Source organism: Stegodyphus dumicola, chromosome 10, assembly GCF_044657685.1.
Source record: "Stegodyphus dumicola isolate Sdum_Otavi_A_Nest chromosome 10, ASM4465768v1".
NCBI classification, from domain to species: Eukaryota; Metazoa; Arthropoda; class Arachnida; order Araneae; family Eresidae; genus Stegodyphus; species Stegodyphus dumicola.
In genome coordinates, this window is record NC_140777.1 from 107640486 (window position 1) to 107663847 (window position 23362).

At 29.7% G+C, this 23362-nt stretch overlaps 1 protein-coding gene across 1 annotated transcript in view; it reads right to left on the reverse strand.

Annotated features, from left to right (window-relative positions):
• Positions 1 to 23362, reverse strand: part of LOC118181584 (uncharacterized) — a 40135-nt gene that overhangs the window by 10853 nt on the left and 5920 nt on the right. The window contains exons 2-6 of the mRNA XM_085825369.1: positions 22363 to 22476; positions 13068 to 13190; positions 11346 to 11389; positions 8177 to 8780; positions 2241 to 2349 (exon numbers count right to left, since the gene is read on the reverse strand). Of these exons, the coding sequence (XP_085681495.1) occupies positions 2241 to 2349; positions 8177 to 8780; positions 11346 to 11389; positions 13068 to 13190; positions 22363 to 22476 (994 nt within the window). The remainder of the gene's footprint in view (positions 1 to 2240; positions 2350 to 8176; positions 8781 to 11345; positions 11390 to 13067; positions 13191 to 22362; positions 22477 to 23362) is intronic.

The following is a 23362-nucleotide window of genomic DNA, read 5'->3' on the forward strand; positions in this document are numbered from 1 at the left end:
ATATATTAATATTTAATAGAAAACCTTAAATTTTACATTTTGGGGTTAATTTCATATTGTAATTTTCTTACACTTTCATGTTAGAAAATCCTCAGTAAGGATTGAAAGCTCTAATCTAAAAAAATCTGAAAGTTTTCAGATTTTATTTTATGCCTACAGGGGCCTTTTTTTTTTAACTTTTATTAAATATCGTGTTCTTCACACAACCATAAAATTCAATTTAACAGCAGTATCGCAAAATAATTTTAAAAGAGCATATGTTTAGAATTTCCGATACGGAGTCTCGCAGTCTTGTGTGCTGGAGATAAAAATATGTCCCCCCATACAGGAACTTTGCTCACTTTGAAATCGTTGAGTTTGTTAATCAAAAATTCGTCAAAGTGTTACAAATTATGAAATTTATAATAAAACAAATTGCAAATTTGGGCTTCTAGATGTCCATATTCAGTGGAGGATTACGTTATTCAAAATTTGATGGCTCTAGGCATCATTGTTTTGTCACAATGAGAGAAACATAAATACATTTATGGAGATTCTTCAATATTTAATGTCTTTAAACATAACACAAGGCGATAATATTTTGTGGCAACAATTTGAAAAGTGAAACGGACATTTCAAGTTTTCAACGTAAAATGCCAAAACAAAATTAATAGCCCTTATGGGCTAATAATGAATATACATGCTGTTGTGAAGATAAACTTGTTAATATACCATATATTGAAATAAAAAAAATAAACACAAATATTCACAGCTTAAACAATAGTTGAATCTCCATATAACAATCTACACATGTCTACAAGATTAAGATAATTCAGATCGAATAGAATTGAATAAGAAAAATTATACTGAAAATCACTAAGGATGGGAGAATGAAATTTGCAGAATTTAAGTTTCATTAATTGAATAAATTCCATCCTTAGTAAAAGCTAAAAATTAAAAACTAGAAGATTCATGATTCATCGGGAGATGTGATGAAAAACCAGGAGTCTCCCAATAAAACCTGTACAGTGGGCAGGAAATATAGTTTAGATAAATACTCATATACTAGTTTAATGATAACAAACAAAAAAACAAAAAAGGGGGGGGGAACAAGTAGCCAATAAAAGAATAACTTCATTGAAAGAATTTTTTTAATAGTTATAATGTTTAAATAAATAGCATACTTATAGTGTGGAAGATTTTATTTCAATAAATAGATGAAATAGAGAATTCTACAGTTCTAAAAATACCAAAAAGAAGTTAAGGACTACATTTCTGCAAAAATCACATTCATTTAACAGGGCTAGAATACCCTTCCCCGCTCTTTCAATACACAGAATTGAAACAACTATTAAGTGTATACCTTATAATGTTTTAGAAAGAATAATGCCAAACTATTAATGCTTAAGCAATTATAGTAGATGAGAAAAGTAGACTGTATAATCTATTCAAAATGAATATCTTTAGCTATACAAATATTTCATAATAACTTGTCTACACCTGTGAATTTTAATAATGCCATTAACATTACAAGCATCACATTTAACATATTTTGTGCTAACCATAACTGATTGTAATGCAATATTTTAATATGAAATCCCTTTTCATTTTGCTCTTTAATGTATTCATTTATACAATAAAAATTTTGTTTTGAAACTATACCACATATAACAAATTTCGCTGCACAGTGCTAATGTACATCAAAAATGGAATCTTAAAATTTCAGAGACGCAGTTTTAAAATTCATTTTTTCTTTTGAAATATTGATTAAATGACAACAACAATTAATTAAACAAAGAATAACAGCTAGAAACCCTAAACCTGGTATTCATTCAGATTTGAAGAGGTAATACAGGAATTTGTAACTTTTACTAAATAACTGCATTAATTATAAAATGTAATATCGCAGTTAAATTCCTTAAAGCATTTCTTTCACTTACACTACTTCACTGCTTTTAAAATAATACACAAATCTAGTCTATCTAGTCCAGATGACTAAAAAATTATAGACTAGATTTCTATATGTGGCTCATAATGGCATGAAGTTTAGTCACCTCTACTATGTAACATGAAAACACAGTTGAGAAACTACCAAGAAAAATTATCTCAGTTCAGTTAACAAAACGTACATGCCATCATTCTTTTATACATTTAATTATAAAGAAGTGCATAAATTTTTTGTAAGATATAATTCCAGTTAAAAATCAGAAAAGGAAAAAAAAAAAAAAAAAAAGCAATTAAAATTATAATCAAAAACAAACCTGATATCAAGAGATTTATCCTTCAAACCAATAGCATTTTCCTTGCATCTCTCAGGTGTAAAATGTGCATTTGTATACAGTTCTTGTGAAGGATTAGAGCACCGAGATTCTAAAATAAAAACACATTTAATTTTAAAATCAAGTTTAATTTTCACCAAATAATGATAATTTTTTAAAGAAAACTTTTTAATTTCTTCAGCAGCTATTTTATTTAAAAACCATTTACTGATTATTGACAACTTTTAAGCATATTGGGCAAAAAATCTTACCCGATATGATGACCAAAAACTATTGAAGCAATGGACGGATGCAGTAGACAAGCAGAAATTCGTAATATCTAAAGCAGAAAAGGCATCACTGAAAACATCAATTTTAAAAAACAGCTAATGACAAGCAAGTTCTTTTAAACTGAATGTTCAATACACTATCTCCTAAAAGTTATAGTAAAGATAGTGTTTCTTCGTAGCATTCGAAAGAAAGAGAATTGTATGAAATATAGTTAATTATACGGCTATACAGTACAAAGTCTCTAATCCGGACGTCCATAATCCGGAATGATCTATAATCTGGACCTCAAAGCTACAAACTTTACGCACATCCATAAATGTATAATGCGTTTATGCATGCGCATTTTGCGTTTAATGCATAACGGACGGTATAAGCTAGGCTAAAATTATCTAAAGCATTTTAGTTAATGTTGCAGATATTGCACTGTTCCTTAATCTTCTAATTAGATCTGGCTTATTATTTTTTGCAGATTGTTAGAGCAATTTTATGAAAAGTAAGCTTGAACTTTCAATTATGTCAAAAAGAGTTTCAAATTCTGTAGCTGCCAAAGGATCTACAAAGCAAAAAACATGGATGTCCATCAAACAAAAAGTGGAACTGCTGCAAAAAAATGGATAGTCTCAAAATTATATGCATATCCATCTCAAAATTATGTGAGGAGTATAACATTGGAAAGTCAACTGTATATGACGTAAGCAGAAAGAAAAAGGAACTTTACGAATATTTTGTAGATTCTGACACCCCACTTGCGATGACTAACAGAAAAAGGGTTCGTTATGCTAAAAGTTATGATCATGACAAGTGATGAATGTTTAATAAAGTAAACAAATAAATATTAAGTTTTTTTTTTTTTTTGGGTAAATTGTGATACCCTTTAAATCATAATTGCTCTTTATTTCATAAATTATGGTTTCATATTTTAATTGTATAATTTCTGCATGCCATCTTACCAGATTTAAATTGATGATCTAAAATCTGGAAAAACCCCTAATCCGGAATCGCCGAAGTCCCGACGAGTCTGGATTATGGACTTTGTACTGTAATAAACATTGAAAAAAAATATTCAACTGGAAAATACTATTGTATTATTTTTTTAATATCTGTTTTACTTCAAAATTGTAGAATTCCAGTAATTATCGTGTGCATAAACATTTTGATTTTAGGAAAACTTCAAAAGATATTTAAACTTTGCATTTGAAATTTTGTCCGCAATGTCTCAGAGAAATCATCCACTTGATTCATTAAGATGACAGGTAGTTAGTTAGCTACATGAAAATACATGTAGAAGGTAAACAAAATGGGCCAAGATGGGAACAATTTTGTTACAGCTTCATCAACAGGATGCAGAATTAATTCTTTAGAAAATCTTCAATTTCAAGAAAAGCACTATTATGTTGTCTACTAGCTATAAGCTCTTCTGATCACTTTATGGCCCTCTCAGTCAAAAAGAAAATTACATCTCTGTCTTGTCTTGGTGCCAATTATTTTGCAACTAAAAAAAGATAATTATATACTTCCAATATCAGATGAGTTTCACATGACTGTCTACCAAAATACCTCTTGTGACTCTTCTTTGATTAGCTTAAAGTATTACACATTATTTTTACATATTAAACAATGGAGTTCAATAATGCATATATGTCACTTAAAAAAATGTTCACACTGTGACTCATGTCATGTTATGATAGGATAAGGAAAGTAGAAAGAACACAATACAGTTAATCAGACTTCTTGAAAGTTGCATTTGCAAAGAAGGCAGTAGCCTATTTTGGGCAGGAATTTCTAAGGTGCCAGTACTTTCACTATTTGATAGTGCATCTCTGACATATCAAGATAAAATCTTTACACGTAATTTATTTGTTTAGAATTTACATATTATCTCATCAACCATGAAACTGTCACCAAGCAATGTAATTTAGCTATAGTTAAGGATAAGCATACCAATACATTCATACCTGCACTTTTGTTTAAAGTAACGTCAGTCAATTCTTGATAAGCCACTTTTTGTTTTTATGAACAAGGATTTTCTCGTATTTGGAAAAAGCTATTAAAATTTCGGACTTTTCTTCTACAGAACAGCAGGCAGAGGATATTTTCAAAGTTATGGGATCCTATTCCCCTCCCAAACAAAAATGTGCATTAGTATATTGATGTGGTCATCTGAATATGGCCAACAACTTTGGACTTTGAAAGTATGCCCGCTAATTCTCAGTGTTCAAGATTAATCAGCTTTCATGGTCGATGAGATAATACATATCTGTTTTAATGTAGATAAACCTTCACTGCACAGAGCTGCTATAGTCAACTCGTAACTTGAAGGCAAGAGATATTAGTGATCACCAGATATTGGTTGATCATCAGCTTCAATCTAAATGATTCAGATCTCATTCTTGAGGAATCAATGAAGAAGAAAGAAGATGGCTAATCTCTAGACTATTGTTAAGTAAACTGTAGTAGGAATTACAATATTTATGGGCTTTGCTCCCAAAATGAACAGCATGATAGCTTGATGGACAGAAAGGTATCAAGCTTAGACTGAGGTTAATAGTTGGCATAATCCATATTTATTCATTTTTTTCAGTTATGCTTACAAATTTCTTTTGTTGTCTTTTCATCACTTATAAAATCTCAACAGGACTACCCATTATAAAATATTCAGAAAAACAAAGTGTAGAAACACTGAAAAACACCATAAATTACTGTAAAATTTGTGCTAAATTTTGCTTGCTTTGTGTACATTTATATTTTGCTTGCCTTAAGAATCATAGCCTAAAAACCATTTGTTTCCTCAACTTTTGGACAGCAAACACAAAATTATTTTTAAAAACCCTGCTGCTGAATTACTGCAGATGGAATGTTGCATTGTACAAAAATTATACTATTTGATAAACTTCCACAATTCCAGCATAGTGCTTCCTGAACCTCCAACTGGTCTTTTCTTGGATGAAAAATTTATCATAAATAAATAATGTATACGTGAAAGCTTAATTTGCATTTATCTATTCATTTACAAGTTAGTTCCATTCCTTATATTATTTGTAGATATCAATATATGCTACCAATATGTTCTAACTTAATAAGTAAATGAAGCTAAAGAAAAATGAAGCAACCTAAATCTTGGGAAATTGAATAGAGAATGCAGAGTATCCTGAAAATTACCTTATTGTAGAAAAATGCCTCACACTTTGATATTCACACAATAAAAATAATATACACCATGTCCTGTAGTCCTTATGCAAATTCTATTTTTGGCAGTTGTTAGTCGTAAACATATACTTCCAAATACAAAAATATTTTAAATACAGAGAAAAGTCTTTAATCCGGACTCGTCAGGACTTCGGGGGGGGGGGGGAGAGCTTTATATTTATTTGTTTATTTTATTAAACATTTCTTTCAATGCGCACATGCATAAAGCATACATTACGCATAGTCGAAATTAGAAAATTGCAACCAGAAAACTATTTGACGTGTATTCGTGTTATTTATAATGACGAGGAATTTGATTTAAATCATATTAAAGACGGAGTACATCGAGATGAAATACTAAATTTGGTACAGAATTATAAGCCGAATAAAATAAAAATATGCGTAAACGTATTATGCACAAGCGTAAACGTATTATGCTCATGCGTAGACGCATATGCGCAGAAAGTTTGTAGCTTTAAGGTCTGGATTAGACTTTTGACTGTAATACACATATTCATATTTTGGCATTTTAAAAAATTCAAAACATCAATTTTTTTTTAATTACAAAAGCCTATATTTTATACCCCCCCCCCCCATTTTTATAGTCATATTTCATAAAAGTTTATACTTGCTATAAAAATAAAACATAAAGAGTTTGACTCCCATATGACAAAAATTTCATTTCAAAATTTAAGATTTTGCTACCTTTTTTTTGGGTACTATTCGGTTTTGAGGGCCGTAAAATATCGCCAAACTATTGTTGATGCCAGTGCTGCCAAAAAAAATTGCGGCAACGCTAATGCAAGAAAGGAAGTATAATAGTAAGTAACTATTTAAGATTGATGTTTTAATTTAGGTGAAAGGTTAATTTCATATAATACTATATTATTATTATAATTTATATAAAAAAGGCTAAACATGACTGAATGGAAGCATAAGTGTAAATAACCATGTCAGATCATTATTATAAATTATATAAAAATTGCTAAACATAACAGAATGGATGTCTGCATCGCTATTTCGCTACCAGTTATCGATAATTTCATCCCGTTGGTTGTTCAAACATAATTTTCTTTTTCTATGAAAATATTCTCGGTAAAGGGCTGAATCGCCCACTTATTTGTTTGACGCGTTTTACAAGGGTGAAAACGATTGGATTTTTGTCAATTTTCTTTTACATTTTAGGTGAAAATAGGTCAATGTGTACATACATAAAGTCAAGGGTGTGCGCAGTGCGATTTTTTTGCAATTCTGGAATTTGTTTTTAAGTGAAAATAGGTCGATGTATACATGGATACCGAGTATGTACAATTCTTAAAAACGCGTCAAGCAGTGGGTGATTCTGCTCTTTACCCAAAATTCTATTGCAGACTTTTCGTCATGGGCAATTCCCAAATTGTTAAATCCATAGGATATCAAAAAAGGATCTAAAAATTAAACTAGTATTTCAATGCTGTCTTAAGAAATATAGAACTATATAAACTTACACAATCTGAAATCAGCGCGTACGCTAGATTTGGCGCTTTTGCACATACATTTTCGCTGCAAATTTTTTACGGTCCTCAAAACGGAATAGCACCCTTTTTTGCTGTCCTTTGAGAGGTTAGTTAAAAATTTGTTAAGTAATTTGATGTTTACCCCTCTTTCTCTTATTAATATTTAGTAATATTCCTTTGTAATTTACTGGCTTATGACATTTATTGTTCTTCCACAAGCAATTAGTAAGTTTTTAAACATTAAAAATGTGTTAACAGTCCCATACAGTACTTTACTTTATAATCACAATCTAACGCCATACAAAATTGAAATTTTTTACTTGTAATATCATGCAAATAAAGTTATAATTCAAGTCAATGCATAATTTTTCTAGAACACTTCATAACTCTGTAATGTGCAAAATTCTGTGAATAAAATCCTCTTTTTAGAAAAATTTTTACATTGTTCAAAATATTTCATGATAGTCTGCATAGTCACTTATTAAATCAATAATTTTTCTAAACTAGTATTTTATTTTCAGTCACATACAAAATCAAATATTTCACTCTTTAGTTTGTAAATGATCTACACACTTCTTTATTTTTAGAATGAATAGACTTTTATTAAATATAGCTAGTTATAAAGACAAGGGAGAAGGCAGGATAAAAATTTAGATTTTGTAATTATTACAATTTAGACGTTTTTAATTTAAAAATGCAATGTCCTAAATCATTTAAAGCTTTTTTTTTTTTTTTTTAACTAAAAGTATATGTCTAAGAACAACAGTTACAAAAATAAAAGTTGCATAGGGATTTTTATGGACGCTATATATATTTGAGACAATCCTGATCACAGATTAAATTCCTACTGCAGATAAGATGCAGCAGAAAAAAGGAAATTATGAATTTTAATTAAACAGTTTTCTGTTTCATAAGTCATATTATGACAGTTGTCTGTTTAAGAAGAAGATAAAGAAAAATACTTACCTCTGTTTAAATATTCCTTACTAATGATACTTATACTTCTTTTCATACCTGCTGTTGATAAATTATCTTCTGTTGATGATGATTTACTAATGATACTTATACTACTTTCTACACCTGCTGATAGTGAATCTTCTGATGATAAATTATCTTCTATCGATGATGATGACTTATTAATGATACTTATACTTCTTTTCATACCTGCTGATGAAATTTCTGATGATAAACTATCTATAGATGATGAAGGTTTACTAATGATACTTATGCTTCTTTTTATATCTGCTAATGATGAATCTTCTGATAATAAATCATCTTCTATTGATGATGACGATGAAGAATGTTGTCTATATGCAGAGTGGTTACTGTTTTGTCCATATGGGATGAAACTTGCCATATCTGGAGATGGTACTTGTAAATAACCACATTCTTCTAAACCATATATTCTATTGCAGAGACCTTTGTATTGCAGTTGTTGAAATGTTGAAAATGTATCATTAGCTTTTGATGAATGACTTTCACTTACATAATTGGCACAGCAATTCTCATTTGCTAACGAATTGCACAATATCACGTCCGATATTCTACGAGCATATACGTCTTGCAATACCTAGGGGGGAGAAAAAATGAGTGACAGTAGGAAATAAAATATCAAAAGTTAAATTTAAAATATTTTTTAATCTATTAAGGAATGTTAAGCTAATGGAATAGAACAATAAATTTAATCCAAAACCAATTGGACCTCATGTCCGTACCATATGGCAACTCTGTAGCTTTGTCTGATTGCATAGTCTTATCCTGGTGATGTATCTTTCAAGAGTCTGCCTTATCGGCTGCGAATGCTAGGTTACGTGCCTACCATGGTTGTAATGGATGATGGGCAATCACGGTTCAATTCCAGAGAAAGAGCCTGAGGAACAGCTACCACATCCAAGGAAGACAGAAGGCGCGCAAATTACGGGGAGGTAGTGACAAAAAATAACAATATGGAAATCTTTTGAACACCATAACTGGAATGAGTACACTCTAAATCCTTTAATGAGGATGAACTGGGGAGCAAAGCGGCATTTTGCTAATTTTTTTCAGAATTTTCCTTATTTTACCAATAATAATTTTTTTAATTTAATTTTGTAAGTAAGGGCCCTTTTGTTATATACATTAATACATCTTGTGTGGGTGGCAACGAGTACTTGGGTCATGTTATAGCATTCCTTGGAAACACCTATGCTCGGTTGCAGCTGTGTAGGTAACCTATAGGGTCTGTTCTGCATCTTTAAAATGTTCGAATCGCCTGTCCCATGTGAAGTTCAATCAGTGCAGACATTTACAGGCAGATTTTGAAGTTTACAGATTGACTGCCATGAGCGAAGGCAAAGTGCGTAAGCGAGTCAGAAACTTCACAGCTGGTTGCAACAATGTTCCTGACAAGTCCCTCTCCAGTTGCCCATCTGTGACCACAGATGATATGGTGATGAAAATAAATTTGGTTTTTGAAAATTTTCCTTCATTTGGTTTTTTAGTTTCAAACCGCCCTTACTTAAAAAAAAAATTCCTCATAATTCTTGATTTTCAGAAAAATATTACCAGTTAAGTTTCTATGGAAATTTAGCATGCATGCAGTAAGCTATTACAATTCTAAGATTATTTTAAATTGAAATATCACCAGCACAAAATACAGTTTTAACAGAAAATAATATGTTGATGATTAAATTTTTTGAACTGGCATTGTTGATTTAAATTTTCTGGGTGTTCTGTTTAAATTACCAAAAAATAATTAAAATCTTGCAACTGTTTAGGAACAAATTTAAACTGAAATCACTAATAATAATTAAAATCACAATTTAGAAGCATTAGAGAAATGGAAAGAAATACAGCAAATCCTCCTCAGACACAACAGTGAAAGTCACTAGTGTTTCTGAGAACATAAATGCATAATTGTATTGAACATCACAAATAATTACAGTTCCTAAGCTGATATGCCTACTGAAGACAAAAATGAGTGATCATCTTATGTAATTTTCCATGCAGTAAGTTTTTGAAGGCTAACATGTAAGTTAAATATTCATGCAGGAAAGTATTATAATGTTGAAAAAATGCGTAATAATAATTAATTAAACAGATAAAAAATTAAACTCATAAAGACAAAAACAAACTTTACAATTTAAATTTATCAGAAAGGAAAATTAAAGATTCTTTGATAATGGCAGTGCTGATTTAAATACTGCATGATGATTAAACTTAAAATCTTTTTCAAGACAACTAGAAGTAGGAGTAAAAGAAAAAGTAAGCTACGAAAAACTAGCATAAATATTTAATGAATACGTAGCATAATTTCACTAGTTTTAAAGCTATATTTTAAGCAGAAATACTATATTATCAAGAAATTTTATAATAAGGGAATTATGAAACAATCCTCCCACACCACATTAAAGGCATTGCTAATATTTTTTTAAATTGTTGAAAGCTATGTGACGTGACATAATAATTTTAATTAGCATTAAAGAAGTTTAATCCTCCATGCACTGTTTTTTAACATATAATGAGAAAATCCATGTAACAGTACTTTCACCACATGCATGGTATTTATTTTTTGAATATATATATATATTTTAATTTATTTTTTGAATGTTAAAAAAATAGGATCTCCTAAAATATTTCATATTTCTAAAATGCACTTTATGCATCATTTACTAGTTCTTTAATTCATAAACAATATTTCATTATCTGCTCAAAAAGAATATTCGCTTCATAATATCAAATTTCTAAATCATTTAAGTTAATGATATAAAAATATTTCATTAAATGTTAAATGTTAACTTATAAACAATCTATAATTCAAATATTTTTCCTTATTAATTCTTCACTGTTTAGCACTAGTGAAAATCGTTAAGTTTTGAGTCATTACAAACTAAAAATTTCTTTTGTAGTCATTCCCCCCCCCAACAGACACATTATTTTTGAAATTTATAAGAGATGTATGAAATACTTCAGCAACATAAACTATAACACCAAAAAATTTCTAAAACAGTCTAAATTACTGATAAATTTAAAAAAAAAATAGTGGAACTCCGGATTGATATGTGTACATTATTTCAATTTTACGCAGTAAGTCTAAAAAATTTTAAATAAAACTATCTTCAACAATTAATTATAGAAAAATAATTCAAATATTTACCATGTCTTCGGGATTCCAAAAGGCAGAAGCAGATCGTGATGCAACTGCAAATATTAAAAATTGTTATTAAATTATACATAATGATGTTAAATTCTTATTTAAATATGACAAATTCTTTAAAACTTTATAATTAATACAAATGTTACTTTACTCAATATTTTTTAAATTGCTAACACAAAAGTAATTCTTTCACAGACTGAGACTCATTCATGAACATTAATAATATGTTCAAAATATAATTAATCTGTTCATTTTTGAACAAATGAACAAATTAATTATATTTTGAACATATTATTAAGTTTGTATCCCCATACCAATGAAAAATTGCCAACTAATCACTAATTTTAAGGAATTGGTGAGAAATGATTGTCCGCTTATCAATACAATTCATAAGCACTGTTTTGTTCACAAATGATAGTAAAAAGAGCATTTTATAAAAAAAATATGAGTAAAAATAATTTTAAAAAAAACTGTGGCCAAAAAGCGCAGATCAGTGAATGATGTGTATATTAATTATGTAAACTATCATGGATACCTATGTATTGTCCCATCAACTGTGAAACTGTTATCAAGTAGTAATGTGACTTAGCATCAGTGTTGGATAAGCAGACATAGTCACAGACGTAATATTTTTTGTTCCCGATGATTTTCAATCAGCCACCTTTTGCTTTATGAACAAGGATATAAATTAGCTGTTATTACTGTATATTTTGTCTTGCATTTTGAAATGTGATTAAAATTTGGGACTTAACAGCAAGCAGTAGATTATTTTTCAAGGTTTTGGCATTCTACCATATTCTATCATTATACCAAAGGAAAGAGATAATTAATAGATATGTTGTAAATCAGCTGAATATAGCAGACGAAACAATTAATAGATTGGGACGATCACATGCAGGAAGTCTGTACTCATCAAATTCTAACCAGAGCTTCTGGTCAAATCGAAAGATCTAACAAAATAGTACAAATCGATGAAAGCCTTCTTACGAAGTTCAAAAACCAAGTGAGTCAAAAATTGACTGTATATTATAAAGAAATGTCAGACCATAGTTCTGCAGGAACAGTCAGCATAACTTTAGGCCAATTTTCATAGTTCAGTGGTAGCCAACACTCACAGTCAATGGTAAACACCCCTCATATATTCATATATGTGTATGATATGCACTGTGGTTTGTTGTGGTGTCACATTTAGATTCAAAAACACAGTAATTACCAATAGTTAAAACGTGGGCGCTGATAATCAGAAAATACTGTTATAACTTATTCAAGGATAAAATAAAGAAAAAGAAAAACAAAATGTCCAGGGAAGGGAGGGTATTTTTTTTTAAACAATCTTCCACACAAAGGGCTGGTTTCTTTTCATGTATTGGACAGAAATAACACATTTCATTCATGGCTTGGATACAAAGTAAAAAAATCATAAGAACAACCATGCAACCAACATACTCACTTAGCTCAAGCCCTGATCCACCCACTAATACAGACTTATTGATTTCAGCCTGTAAGCTTTCAGATTATACATACACATCAAATTATAAAATTGTTTCTCAAAAATACTACAAGAAAGCTGCATAAGAAGAGGAACAGCTGGCTATTTTATAATAATATTACACAGTTTCTATGTTAGAAATCTAAAAAATCTAATATAGATGCACCCTGAGTCTGTAATTATAAGATAATATCATATAACAAGTTAACATTATAAAATAAATTGTTACTTACGCTTTAAGAGTGCTTCTATTTCTTCATCTGTTAGTGAGAATTTGTCTTCATCTTCCTTTACTTTGAAATAATCAATTTTCTTTTTCTTCGGTGCTTTAGCCAAGCAGGATGCATCTTTTATAGCTATACAAAATTTATATTTTCAGTAACAACTCAATTTTGTTATATTATTCACATGTTATTCTTGGATTAAAAAAAGAAAATTAACTTTTATTTTAATTCAAATACAAAGATATTACAATATTATCCCCATATCCATGCATAATTCACTTTGAGAATTACCATGACTATGTAAAATTTCAAATAACAAATACTGAATTTTTATATGTGTAACATACTGCATAGCATAACTGTGTAGTGCATATAGATACAATAAAGCTTAATTGATGAATATGTACAAGGTATTACCAACATTAAATAAAATAACAATGCGCATTAATAGTATTATAATATATTAATATATATGCGATATTACACATTTAAAGATTTTCTTTACCTTGTGTACATATGAACATGAGAGTTTTTGCCATTTTAGCTTAACATGGAAGCAATAATATAATGATAAAAGGACATTAAATCTGTATTTTATCCTGCTATAAATAATACATTTAATCTGCATACTTCCAACTAATGTCATATCAATAAAAAATCTTTGTTTCCCACCAAAGTACTGTAATAAAACATTAATCCAATATGCACGTATTCTCATAACTGCTTTTGCTATGGAAAAATCTAATTAGATATATTTCAGCTATATATAAATTTAGATATATTTCAGCAGCTATATTTAGATATATTTCAGCTATATATAAATTTAGATATATTTCAGCAGCTATATTCTCAAAAATTTATTTGACTGGCTATCTAGTACGGAAGGAACCATAACTTTTGATCAACTCATGATACAACTAGGAAGAGTTATTTTGATTATGATAAGGAAGCTGACTATTAATAGATTTTATTTTAGAGCATGTTAAATGGGCAATTTTCAGGTATAAATCAATTTTCTTATGATAAAATGTAACAGACAGGAAAAAAATTCAAGCAATCAGAAATTTCAGATAACAAGACTTTTGTCTACTTATGCTTAAAAAAGTTTTTTTTTTTTAAGGTATTGGTTCTAAATATCCATGTAACCATGCGCAATTAAGCAAGACAATTTTATTTTGTATAATAACAATGTGAATTTAAAAACCTCTTAAAATTTCTATTCTTAGAGCTAATGAGAAAATTTCCGCATGATGAGTTTTACCTTCACAGCGATCATTCCTTACAGAATTTTCTGATTCAAGACATAGGTTCAATGGAATCCAATTCTGCCAATAGTGAATGTTGCTTAACACTGTTTACAGTGGTTCAGATAACAGAAAACATACTTCTAAACCTATTACAAATGGTATTCCTTGTTTCATGTTTGTTCAGATGCATTCTGATCTGAGTTAGATCTTTAAAAATTATTCCAATGACATATTATTTCAAATGCTACAGTGTAGCAGCATTGTCCAGTCATGTAAAATAATGATATTCTCAGTTTAGATAAACTAAATTTTATAGGAACTGTAACAGTAAGATTTTTCTGGTGTAATTAATGGGCAGTTCTAAATCTTAAGTATGTTTTGTATTAAATTTTTTATTTAAAATTTTGGGAATATCTGCCATAAGATTTATTTTGCTATTTTTCCAGAATATATTTGATATTCTATGCAAGTTCTCAAATGACTGTGAAATTAAATGCTTAACTATATTTTGCAGTAGAGCTCGGGCTATAATTGAGACATTTGAAAAGGAGCTGGACCTTCATTAATAAAAGGAAAGTATCCAGTATTGATCAAGAGAAATATACTACATATTTACAAGAATTAATCCATTAACTCTTCAATACCCCCCATTACCCTCCAGTTAAAGTTTAAGGTAATGTTATGATACCATAAAGAGTTAAAGAATTAAAAAGAAACGTTAATGCTTGCCTTTTTAATATAGAAATTAGTTATTATCCCTTTCTTCTGTCATAGACAGGAATAGCCTTTTCTTAAATAAGGCCAAGTTTGTCTGGAGTTGATTGTACTTGAATTTTTCTGAACTTTTTTCAGTTACATTTTATATATCTAACAAATGTTTAAGCAGATATTTGTTTGTTGTTTCAATATTTATGTAATACACATGCTTTTTATTATTTTCCAAAGAGATGATGTTTTATTTCCAGTTTTTTAAAGACATTTTCTGCTGTATTTTGTATTACTTAGATACTGTATTTAGAAATTACCTCTGTATCTTCTTTTTATGTAATTGCACAGTAAATAATAATAGCTAATGCAAGGTCTGTAGGTCCTTTCTGCAAAAGTTTTTCAACACCTGCTTTTCAGAAAGAAATTCCTATTTTTAAAGCACTGAAACAAGGAAACCAAGATAAAGAGAGCCCAGTAAGTGTAAAAACTATGGCGAATAGTGCTAAAAATTTAAAGCTAGAAATCTCAGGACTGCTCTTTTTGTGGAAGTAACAATCATTCATCTTGGGTTGCCCTCACTTTCTTTTATTCCTGTTTACAAGTTGCACATTGTAGTATAGCAAAAATCAGACAACGTCTAGCAGGTGGCTTTCACAAATATTTGTTTCTGCCTGAAATTAAACACGACAGCCAAAATCCATTCAGTGCAATTTTAAACTTGTTTAAAGACTCTTTTCCAGTAAGATAATGTCTCTGACAGCTTTCTTAATTCCAGTTTTACTTCTGTGGGAAGGTGAGGCCTTTCTCAGAGCAATACAACTCTAATATAAAAAATCAGGTATTGCTATATCTAAGTGTACAAACATTTTTAACTCTTACTTTAGTAACATAATTAACCAGAAATTGATTTCCATTATTAATTATTAATTTTGATTTATCAATGCTTAATACCATATTTTTTCTGCTAACTTTATATGTACTGTATGTTGAATCAGCTAATTTTTACTCACATATGCTACATATTATTATTTTTTCTTACCAAATTCTATTTATATGTATTAAATATTATTTAACACATTGAATATTGTTTAACACTTTATTTGCATGAGTTTAATATGCTTTTCCTAATAGCTTTAAATTCACATGCACTAAATGTTATGCTAACTTTAAGCTTAATATCATGCTTAAAACCACTAGCAAGTAAAAAAAAAAACGCTTATGCCAACAGGTTCTCTGCAGTATTACTGACAGGCCTTTTGTGGTAGCACAATTTATATTTCTTTTAGACTCAGTTTATCACAAAAATACACAAACAATGGAATTTTTTTGTTAAAGAAAATTGTTAATAGTTTTGAAAAGAGCTTTAGACATTACATTTACTCTGAAAGTACATCCCGATTATTTACACCCTAGCGTTTATTACAATAAAAAGTTTTTTTAACATGTTTTTATAAATAATATCTGCAATATAAGAAAATAATTAGTAAAATGAATATAATATGTATGGAAATATAATTAATCCACAAAAAAGCAGATAAAAATGAGGAATGTGTCTTATAGACAATTATATAATTAGAAATAGATACAGACAATCGTGTGGCAACACTACTGAGAATATTCAATGATTGAGTTTAAAATCCTTTGTTATTAAGTGAATATCACACAAGATTCCACAAGTTTAGTTGTGGTTGCAGGTCATTTGAAGGAAAATGTCTGGCAAATGATTAACTACAATGCAAATTTTAAAACTGCAATGCAGCCTGGAATAGTATTTTAAGCTGCAGTTATCCAGTTTTCTGAGTGAAAAAGGAACTGAGCTGCAGCACATCATTTCAACATGCAACAGTGGAAAAAGCAGAAGAATGAACTTTAAGTGGCAAAGGAAATGTGTTTCATGGAAAAGCAGCTAAGTATCTACATTGGAAAATAATAATTTATCGTATGTTAATGAGAAAAGAAGTACTGGTTATGCTGTAACTGTGGATATTATGCCCTTCTAAGCTCATGAAGAAGGTAATTGGATAAAGATGAGCCATGCTTTTTGAGCAAGTGCAAGATGGTGTGTATATTTTATAATAGGAATGGTTCATCACTAAGTCATAGAATGTCTTTTGGCAAACCCTGATGACAAAATTTTGAAATTTCAGGCATGGTATTGACAAGCTACAAACTAATGGGTACACGTTTTCTGAAATCAGTAATATACTCATTTACAGTTATGGCTTTCTAATGCAGTTGCACCAATAGGCTAAGAATAAGAATCAAGACTACAGGTAGTGAGAAGCAGCAATGTACAGTTATGCTCGCTGCTCTGCCAGATGGAGGAAGACTCCAATTCCAAGTTGTGTTAAAGCGAAAGGCTGTACCCAAAAACATATATTGTTGGCTCAGGAAAAAGGCTACAAGAGGAATGGTTCATCACTAAGTTTAGTGGCTAGAAACATTTTGAAATAGAAGACCTCGTGGCTTGCTGAAACCTAACAGCTCATTTTGGACAAAAGTCCTAAGAGTTTGGGACAGCTTCTGATGTCACATGAATCCTTAAGAGAAAGGAAAATTAAACAAGTTAAAAACTAACATAGTTGTGCCCGTACTTCAGCCCCTTAGTGTTGCTGTTAATTACTCCTTCAAAAGTTCATACGAAAGATTTTATGATGATTAGATGAGTGCACGAAACTATGACCTTACACCAAAAGAAAAAAATCAAATGTCCAAGTGTACAGCATATCTCTGAATGGATTCTGGCAGTCTGAGATAGTATCAAACTTAAAACAATGATAGAAAGGTTTATGAAGAATGGACTATTCAATGCTCTAGGCCAGCTATTCTCAACCGGTGGTATGAGTACCACTGGTGGTACACAAGGGAAAAATAGGTGTTACGCAAAGAAACAAAGTATTTTTAACTATTAAATTCAAAAATTAATTACCCCAACATCCTTTTTAAGTTTGTTCTATAGCATTCGTAAAATTATTCAAGGTCAATAGCCACTCATAGACTAGAAAAAAAATCTGATGTGTACACCACATGACTTCCTTGTACAGAATATTAAATTATAAGCATTTTTTTCTTGAATTTCATTTAAATTGATTGGATTGAGTTAAATCTACTTCGTCGACAGCGCATAAACCACAATAGAATAAATGCACTCTTTAAAATTCACTATATTTGTTTACTATAACGACACTCTGAAAGCACAAAATTTGTATCATTTGAAGAATTATCGTTGTAACATGTTCTATTCAAATACTATAATAAAGCTAAAACGATTTATGAAAGAAATTAAGCAAACAAACAAAACAGAAAAGAAACAGTTTTTCACAGACGATATAGTATTTCTCATTCAATTAATTCAGCTCTCACTTCGCGTCAAGGCAAAAATACATAAAAACTCAAAATATCGGCATTAAAAATTACGAAGTAAATCTTAAACACTTATTTCCTCGAAAAAATTCAGAAAGGATTAAGAATGATTTAATTCGTGATAATTAACGAAGGCGTTATTTTTGTGTTGCGAAGCTTAGTCTCTCTAGATCGGCAACAAATCTACAATTCTGCTGTTTCAAATGTAAACAAATATGTCCGCCATGTTATTTAAAACTTAACCGCACTTAAACAGCTTTTAAATTGTTGATAATTGTACAAATATTGCTTCCAGAATTACGAAAGGCATAAAAACCTTAACCAGAAGATAAAAACAACATTTTTCAATCATTTCAATTCAATCATTTTTAAAAGCAAAAAATGTACAATTTACAAACATATAAGAGTAAAGATACTGAGATTACTGAGCCGGGTAACAGAGTGGATACATATATAAATATATTTATATACGTTTGGTGCTGCCGGTTGCAACCAAAATACGAGGTGCACATCTACATGTTATAGCAGTCCAATATACAAAATTTCAACGTTCTGAGGCTACTCGTTTTTGAGTTATGCGAGATACGTACATACATACGTTCGTACAGACGCCACGAAAAATTCTCTTCAGAATTAATTTTAAAGCAGTTGTAAAATTTTTTTTGACTTTTATTCTGTCCTTACGCACAGATATCACGCAAAAACATCGTTAAATTGCATTCAATAGCGGTCAAAATGGATATTTTCGTTGAAATATGTTGCCTGAAACTTTTCGCGGTTACAATACTTCCTTTTTCTTCGTACAAGGAAGTAAAAATCAGTTATTATTTTCACAAAAATTCTTTTAGTTCGGTTACATTTATGCGATTATGACAAAGCCTCGAAGGCTATCTGCCCAAGAGGAATGGTGCCTTCATGGAGGACTTTCTAAGGAAAATTTACTCCTATACTCATTACACATGCAAAAACCACGAAAATGCCCATTGTAGCCAGCCCACTCGCAGGATTCGAATCTTAAATCGAACTACCAGTGTCTTTACTGCTCGCCCAATGGTGGGCAATATTCTTTTAAACATAATAAAACTTTGTCACAAATGATGGTTTTAAAAGGAGTAATAGAAGTGGATGTTCTATTAATAGGAAATAAATATAAGTTTCTATAAAAAGATAATAGTATCTCATTAACTCTTTTAGAGTTAATAAATTTATTAGCATATCCGCATTTTATTCATGCTCACATTGCTCTATTTTCAATTAGAATCATTTTTTTTTTATGTAGATTTGCAGTCTCTAACAGCAGGTATTTTGTCTTCTTGTTGCTTTGTATTTCTTACTTTCCTACCTGATTTGAGAATATCGCCATCTGTTTTTGAAGAACTCATAATATATTGTGCATTTAAACATTTATAAGCAAATAATAAAACAAACTTAGATTTTCAAAATGGAAAAATAGCTAGGACTGACAAAGCGGAAAAGTGATGATTCACAGGTGATGGATCCAGGATAATCTACTAGCAATAAGAATAGTGAAAAGAAAAGAAAAATTGTTTATAGAAAATATAACGGAAATTATTTATCATTTGGGTCTACTTGGAATGGCGACGAAATGGACACTCAACCTAAATGTGTTATTTGCAGTTAACTGTTTTTCCTTCAAAGCAAGAAACTGTCGTTGGTGTAAGACATCTTGAATCTAAACATTCCAATTTAAAGGATAAATATGAAGAATATTTTAAGGGGAAATAATCAGAATTCAAAAATAATATTACTTCAAGTGAAAAAAATGTTGAAAGCTAGCTACCTAGTAAGTCTAAGAATTGCCAAAACTGGGCAGGCTCACACTATTGAAGAAAACCTTATATTACCAGCAGCTAAAGATATCGTTTTAACATTATTCAATGAAAAAGGCGGCTAATGAACTCAATAAGTTATCAAGTGATACAATAAGTCGATGAATGCACGAAATGGCAGATTCCATAAAAGAGACACTTATTCAAAAAATAAAATACATAAAAAGTGAGTATTTCGCATTGTTATTGGATGAAAGTATTGATAACAAACTTTGTTCAAATATTAGTTTGCATATGTTTCGAAGAAGACAAATGAATTGCTAATGAGTATTTATTTTGTGATAGAGCAACAGAAAATAAAATTTTCAAAGTAATTGACAATTTTATGTCAGAATGATATTCCATGGAATAAGTGCATTGGCATATGCAGTGATGGAGCTCGATCTTTAATAGAAAAATATTCTGGTGTTATTTCTTAAATAAAGAAAATCACACCTGAAACTAAATTTACTCACTGCCTCATTCATCGTGAAGCATTAGTAGCCAAAACAATACCTGTAAACTTGAAAATCGTTTTGAATTCAGCTGTGAAAATTCTTAATTTCATTAAAAGTTAAGCTTTAAATTCAAGAGTATTTACAATTTTATGCCAAGAGATGGGCAATGAACATGAAACTCTTTTGTCACATTCAGAAGTAAGGTAGGTTATCCAAAAACAAAGTTTTAAATCATCTTTTTAAACTTCGACCAGAAATTCAAATTTTTCTCTGGGCTCGAAAATTTGAATTGCAAAAATGTTTATTTAGTGAATCATGGTTAGCACGTTTAGCAGATATTTCTGGAAAGTTAAATGAATAGAACTTAGGATTACAAGGAGAAAGAGTTAATTTGTTTACAATTATAGATAAAATATCTGGAACGAAAAAAAAAAAAAAAACTCGAGCTAATAATCAAAGAATGGGATAGTAATATTTTAAGCTTTCTACTACTTTTAGAAAGTTTTCTAAGAGAAAAAAAAAAGTGTGAAAATAAAAAAAGAATTAGCATCCAACATTCAAAATCATAGTTTTTAATTGATAAATTATTTCAGCGTGTATTTTTCTAAGGATTATGAAAAAGAAATTGGATTAGAAATCCATTTTGTTCAAATTTACCTGAAATTTTATCTCTTGAAGACATTTTAATTAAAGTTGTTACATTTTTATTGCCTTTTTGCACAACCTATTTGTGTGAACAAGGATTTTCTTCCATGTTATATTTCAAAAATAAATACAGATCAAAATTAAAAGTGGATCCTAATTTACGGTTAAAATTAAGTGAAATAAGACCAGCCGTAAAGTAATTGATCTCTCTTAAACAGGACCAAATTTCACACGAAATTTTAAACTAAAGTATTGTAATTTAAATTTTGATAATTAAAATGGTAGCCAATTTTTAATCTAATATTTTTTATGTGTGCATATTTAATGCAAATAGCCAATAGCTTCTGCAAATGCAGAAATTATATTTCTATTGAGAAAAATAACCATTGTAAAATTCAGCGATGGTACTAAAGGTTTTCAGCTTTTGTTCAGATGGTACGCATTAATCAAAAAGGTTGAGAACTGCTGCTCTAGGCAGTTCAAAGGATGACATGCGGTGGGATAACAGTACCAGCGGTAGTCATACCGTTAGTGCAATTATTTTCCTAACAGCACTGATAGTGAATAAGAGGCACTAAATACAGAAATATACTGCTTTTAACTGATAATAAATAACTTTTTGCATTGTGAGATCTCAGAAAAATGAATCCTTTTTAACATTTAGTTATATCTGAAACCCTTTAAAATGTCAGACATGTATTCAGTTTTAAACAAAAAAATCCAGTAAATTCCCACTTGATTTATTCAAATTAAAGTTCACATTTTCTACAGTGTACTTACTGGACACATATTAGCTGTAACATTTTATAGATTTATTTACAAAACTTAATTGTTTTATGTATATACTTCTAAAACTGCTTTTTTTTAAAGCAACTTAAAAAGGTAGATGATTGCATATTTTCTATCAACTAAATGTCAAAATAAATTTGTTTTCAATGTCAACACTTTGTGCATGTCTCAGAAATCTAAATCTGATGGAAAGTTAATCTTACCTGTAAAATGTAATGGATAATCATGTTATCATACTTATATTGCAAAAGAAGATATTACTTACATTTCATTGCATCTTCCGGTGGCTGCATTACACTTTCTTCTTCTGTTAAAACCTTAAACAAACGATTTCCGTCTTTTGCAGGTATTTTATCAATGCCAACTGCATCTTGCAGAGCTATAAAAAAATTCCAATTTAGTGACAATATTTTTTTAATTTTAATTTTTCAGAAGTCAATTTTGAATAAACAAAAAAATTTCACTAATTTTTATTATAATAAACGTGTATAGCTAACACATTTATTATGATAATTGCTCAGTTTTGATGTTTTGCTAATGCTAAGAAAGACGGTTAGGTACTATTCGGTTTTGAGGGCCGTAAAAAATCGCCAAACTATTGTTGACGCTAGTGCTGCCAAAAATAATTGCGGCAACTCTTAACGCAAGAAAGGAAATATAATAGTAAATAACTATCTAAGATGGATGTTTTAATTTAGATGAAATGTTAATTTTGTATAACACTTTTTAATTATTATAATTTACATAAAAAAAGGCTAAACATGACTGAATGGAAGCATAAGAGTAAATAATTATTTCAGATCATTTTTATAATTTATATAAAAATTGCTAAACATAACTGAATGGATGCTTGCATCGCTATTTCGCTACCGAGTTATCGCTAAAGCATAATTTCATCTCAATCAAACATAATTTTTTATAATGAATGATGCCTTTTCTATGAAAAAATTCTCGGTAAAGTCCAGAATCAACCACTTATTTGTTTGCTGGTTTTTACAAGGGTAAAAACAATTGGATTTTTGTCAATTTTCTTTTACTTTTTAAGTGAAAATAGGTCAATGTGTGCATAGATAAAGTCAAGGGTGTGCGCAGTGTCATTTTTGTGCAATTCTGGGATTTTTTTTTTAAGTGAAAATAGGTCGATGTGTACATGGATACCGAGTGTGTGCAATTCTTAAAATTCTATTGCAGACTTTTCGTCACAGGCAATTCCCAAATTATTAAATCCACAGGATTTCAAAAAAGGATTTAAAAATTAAACTAGT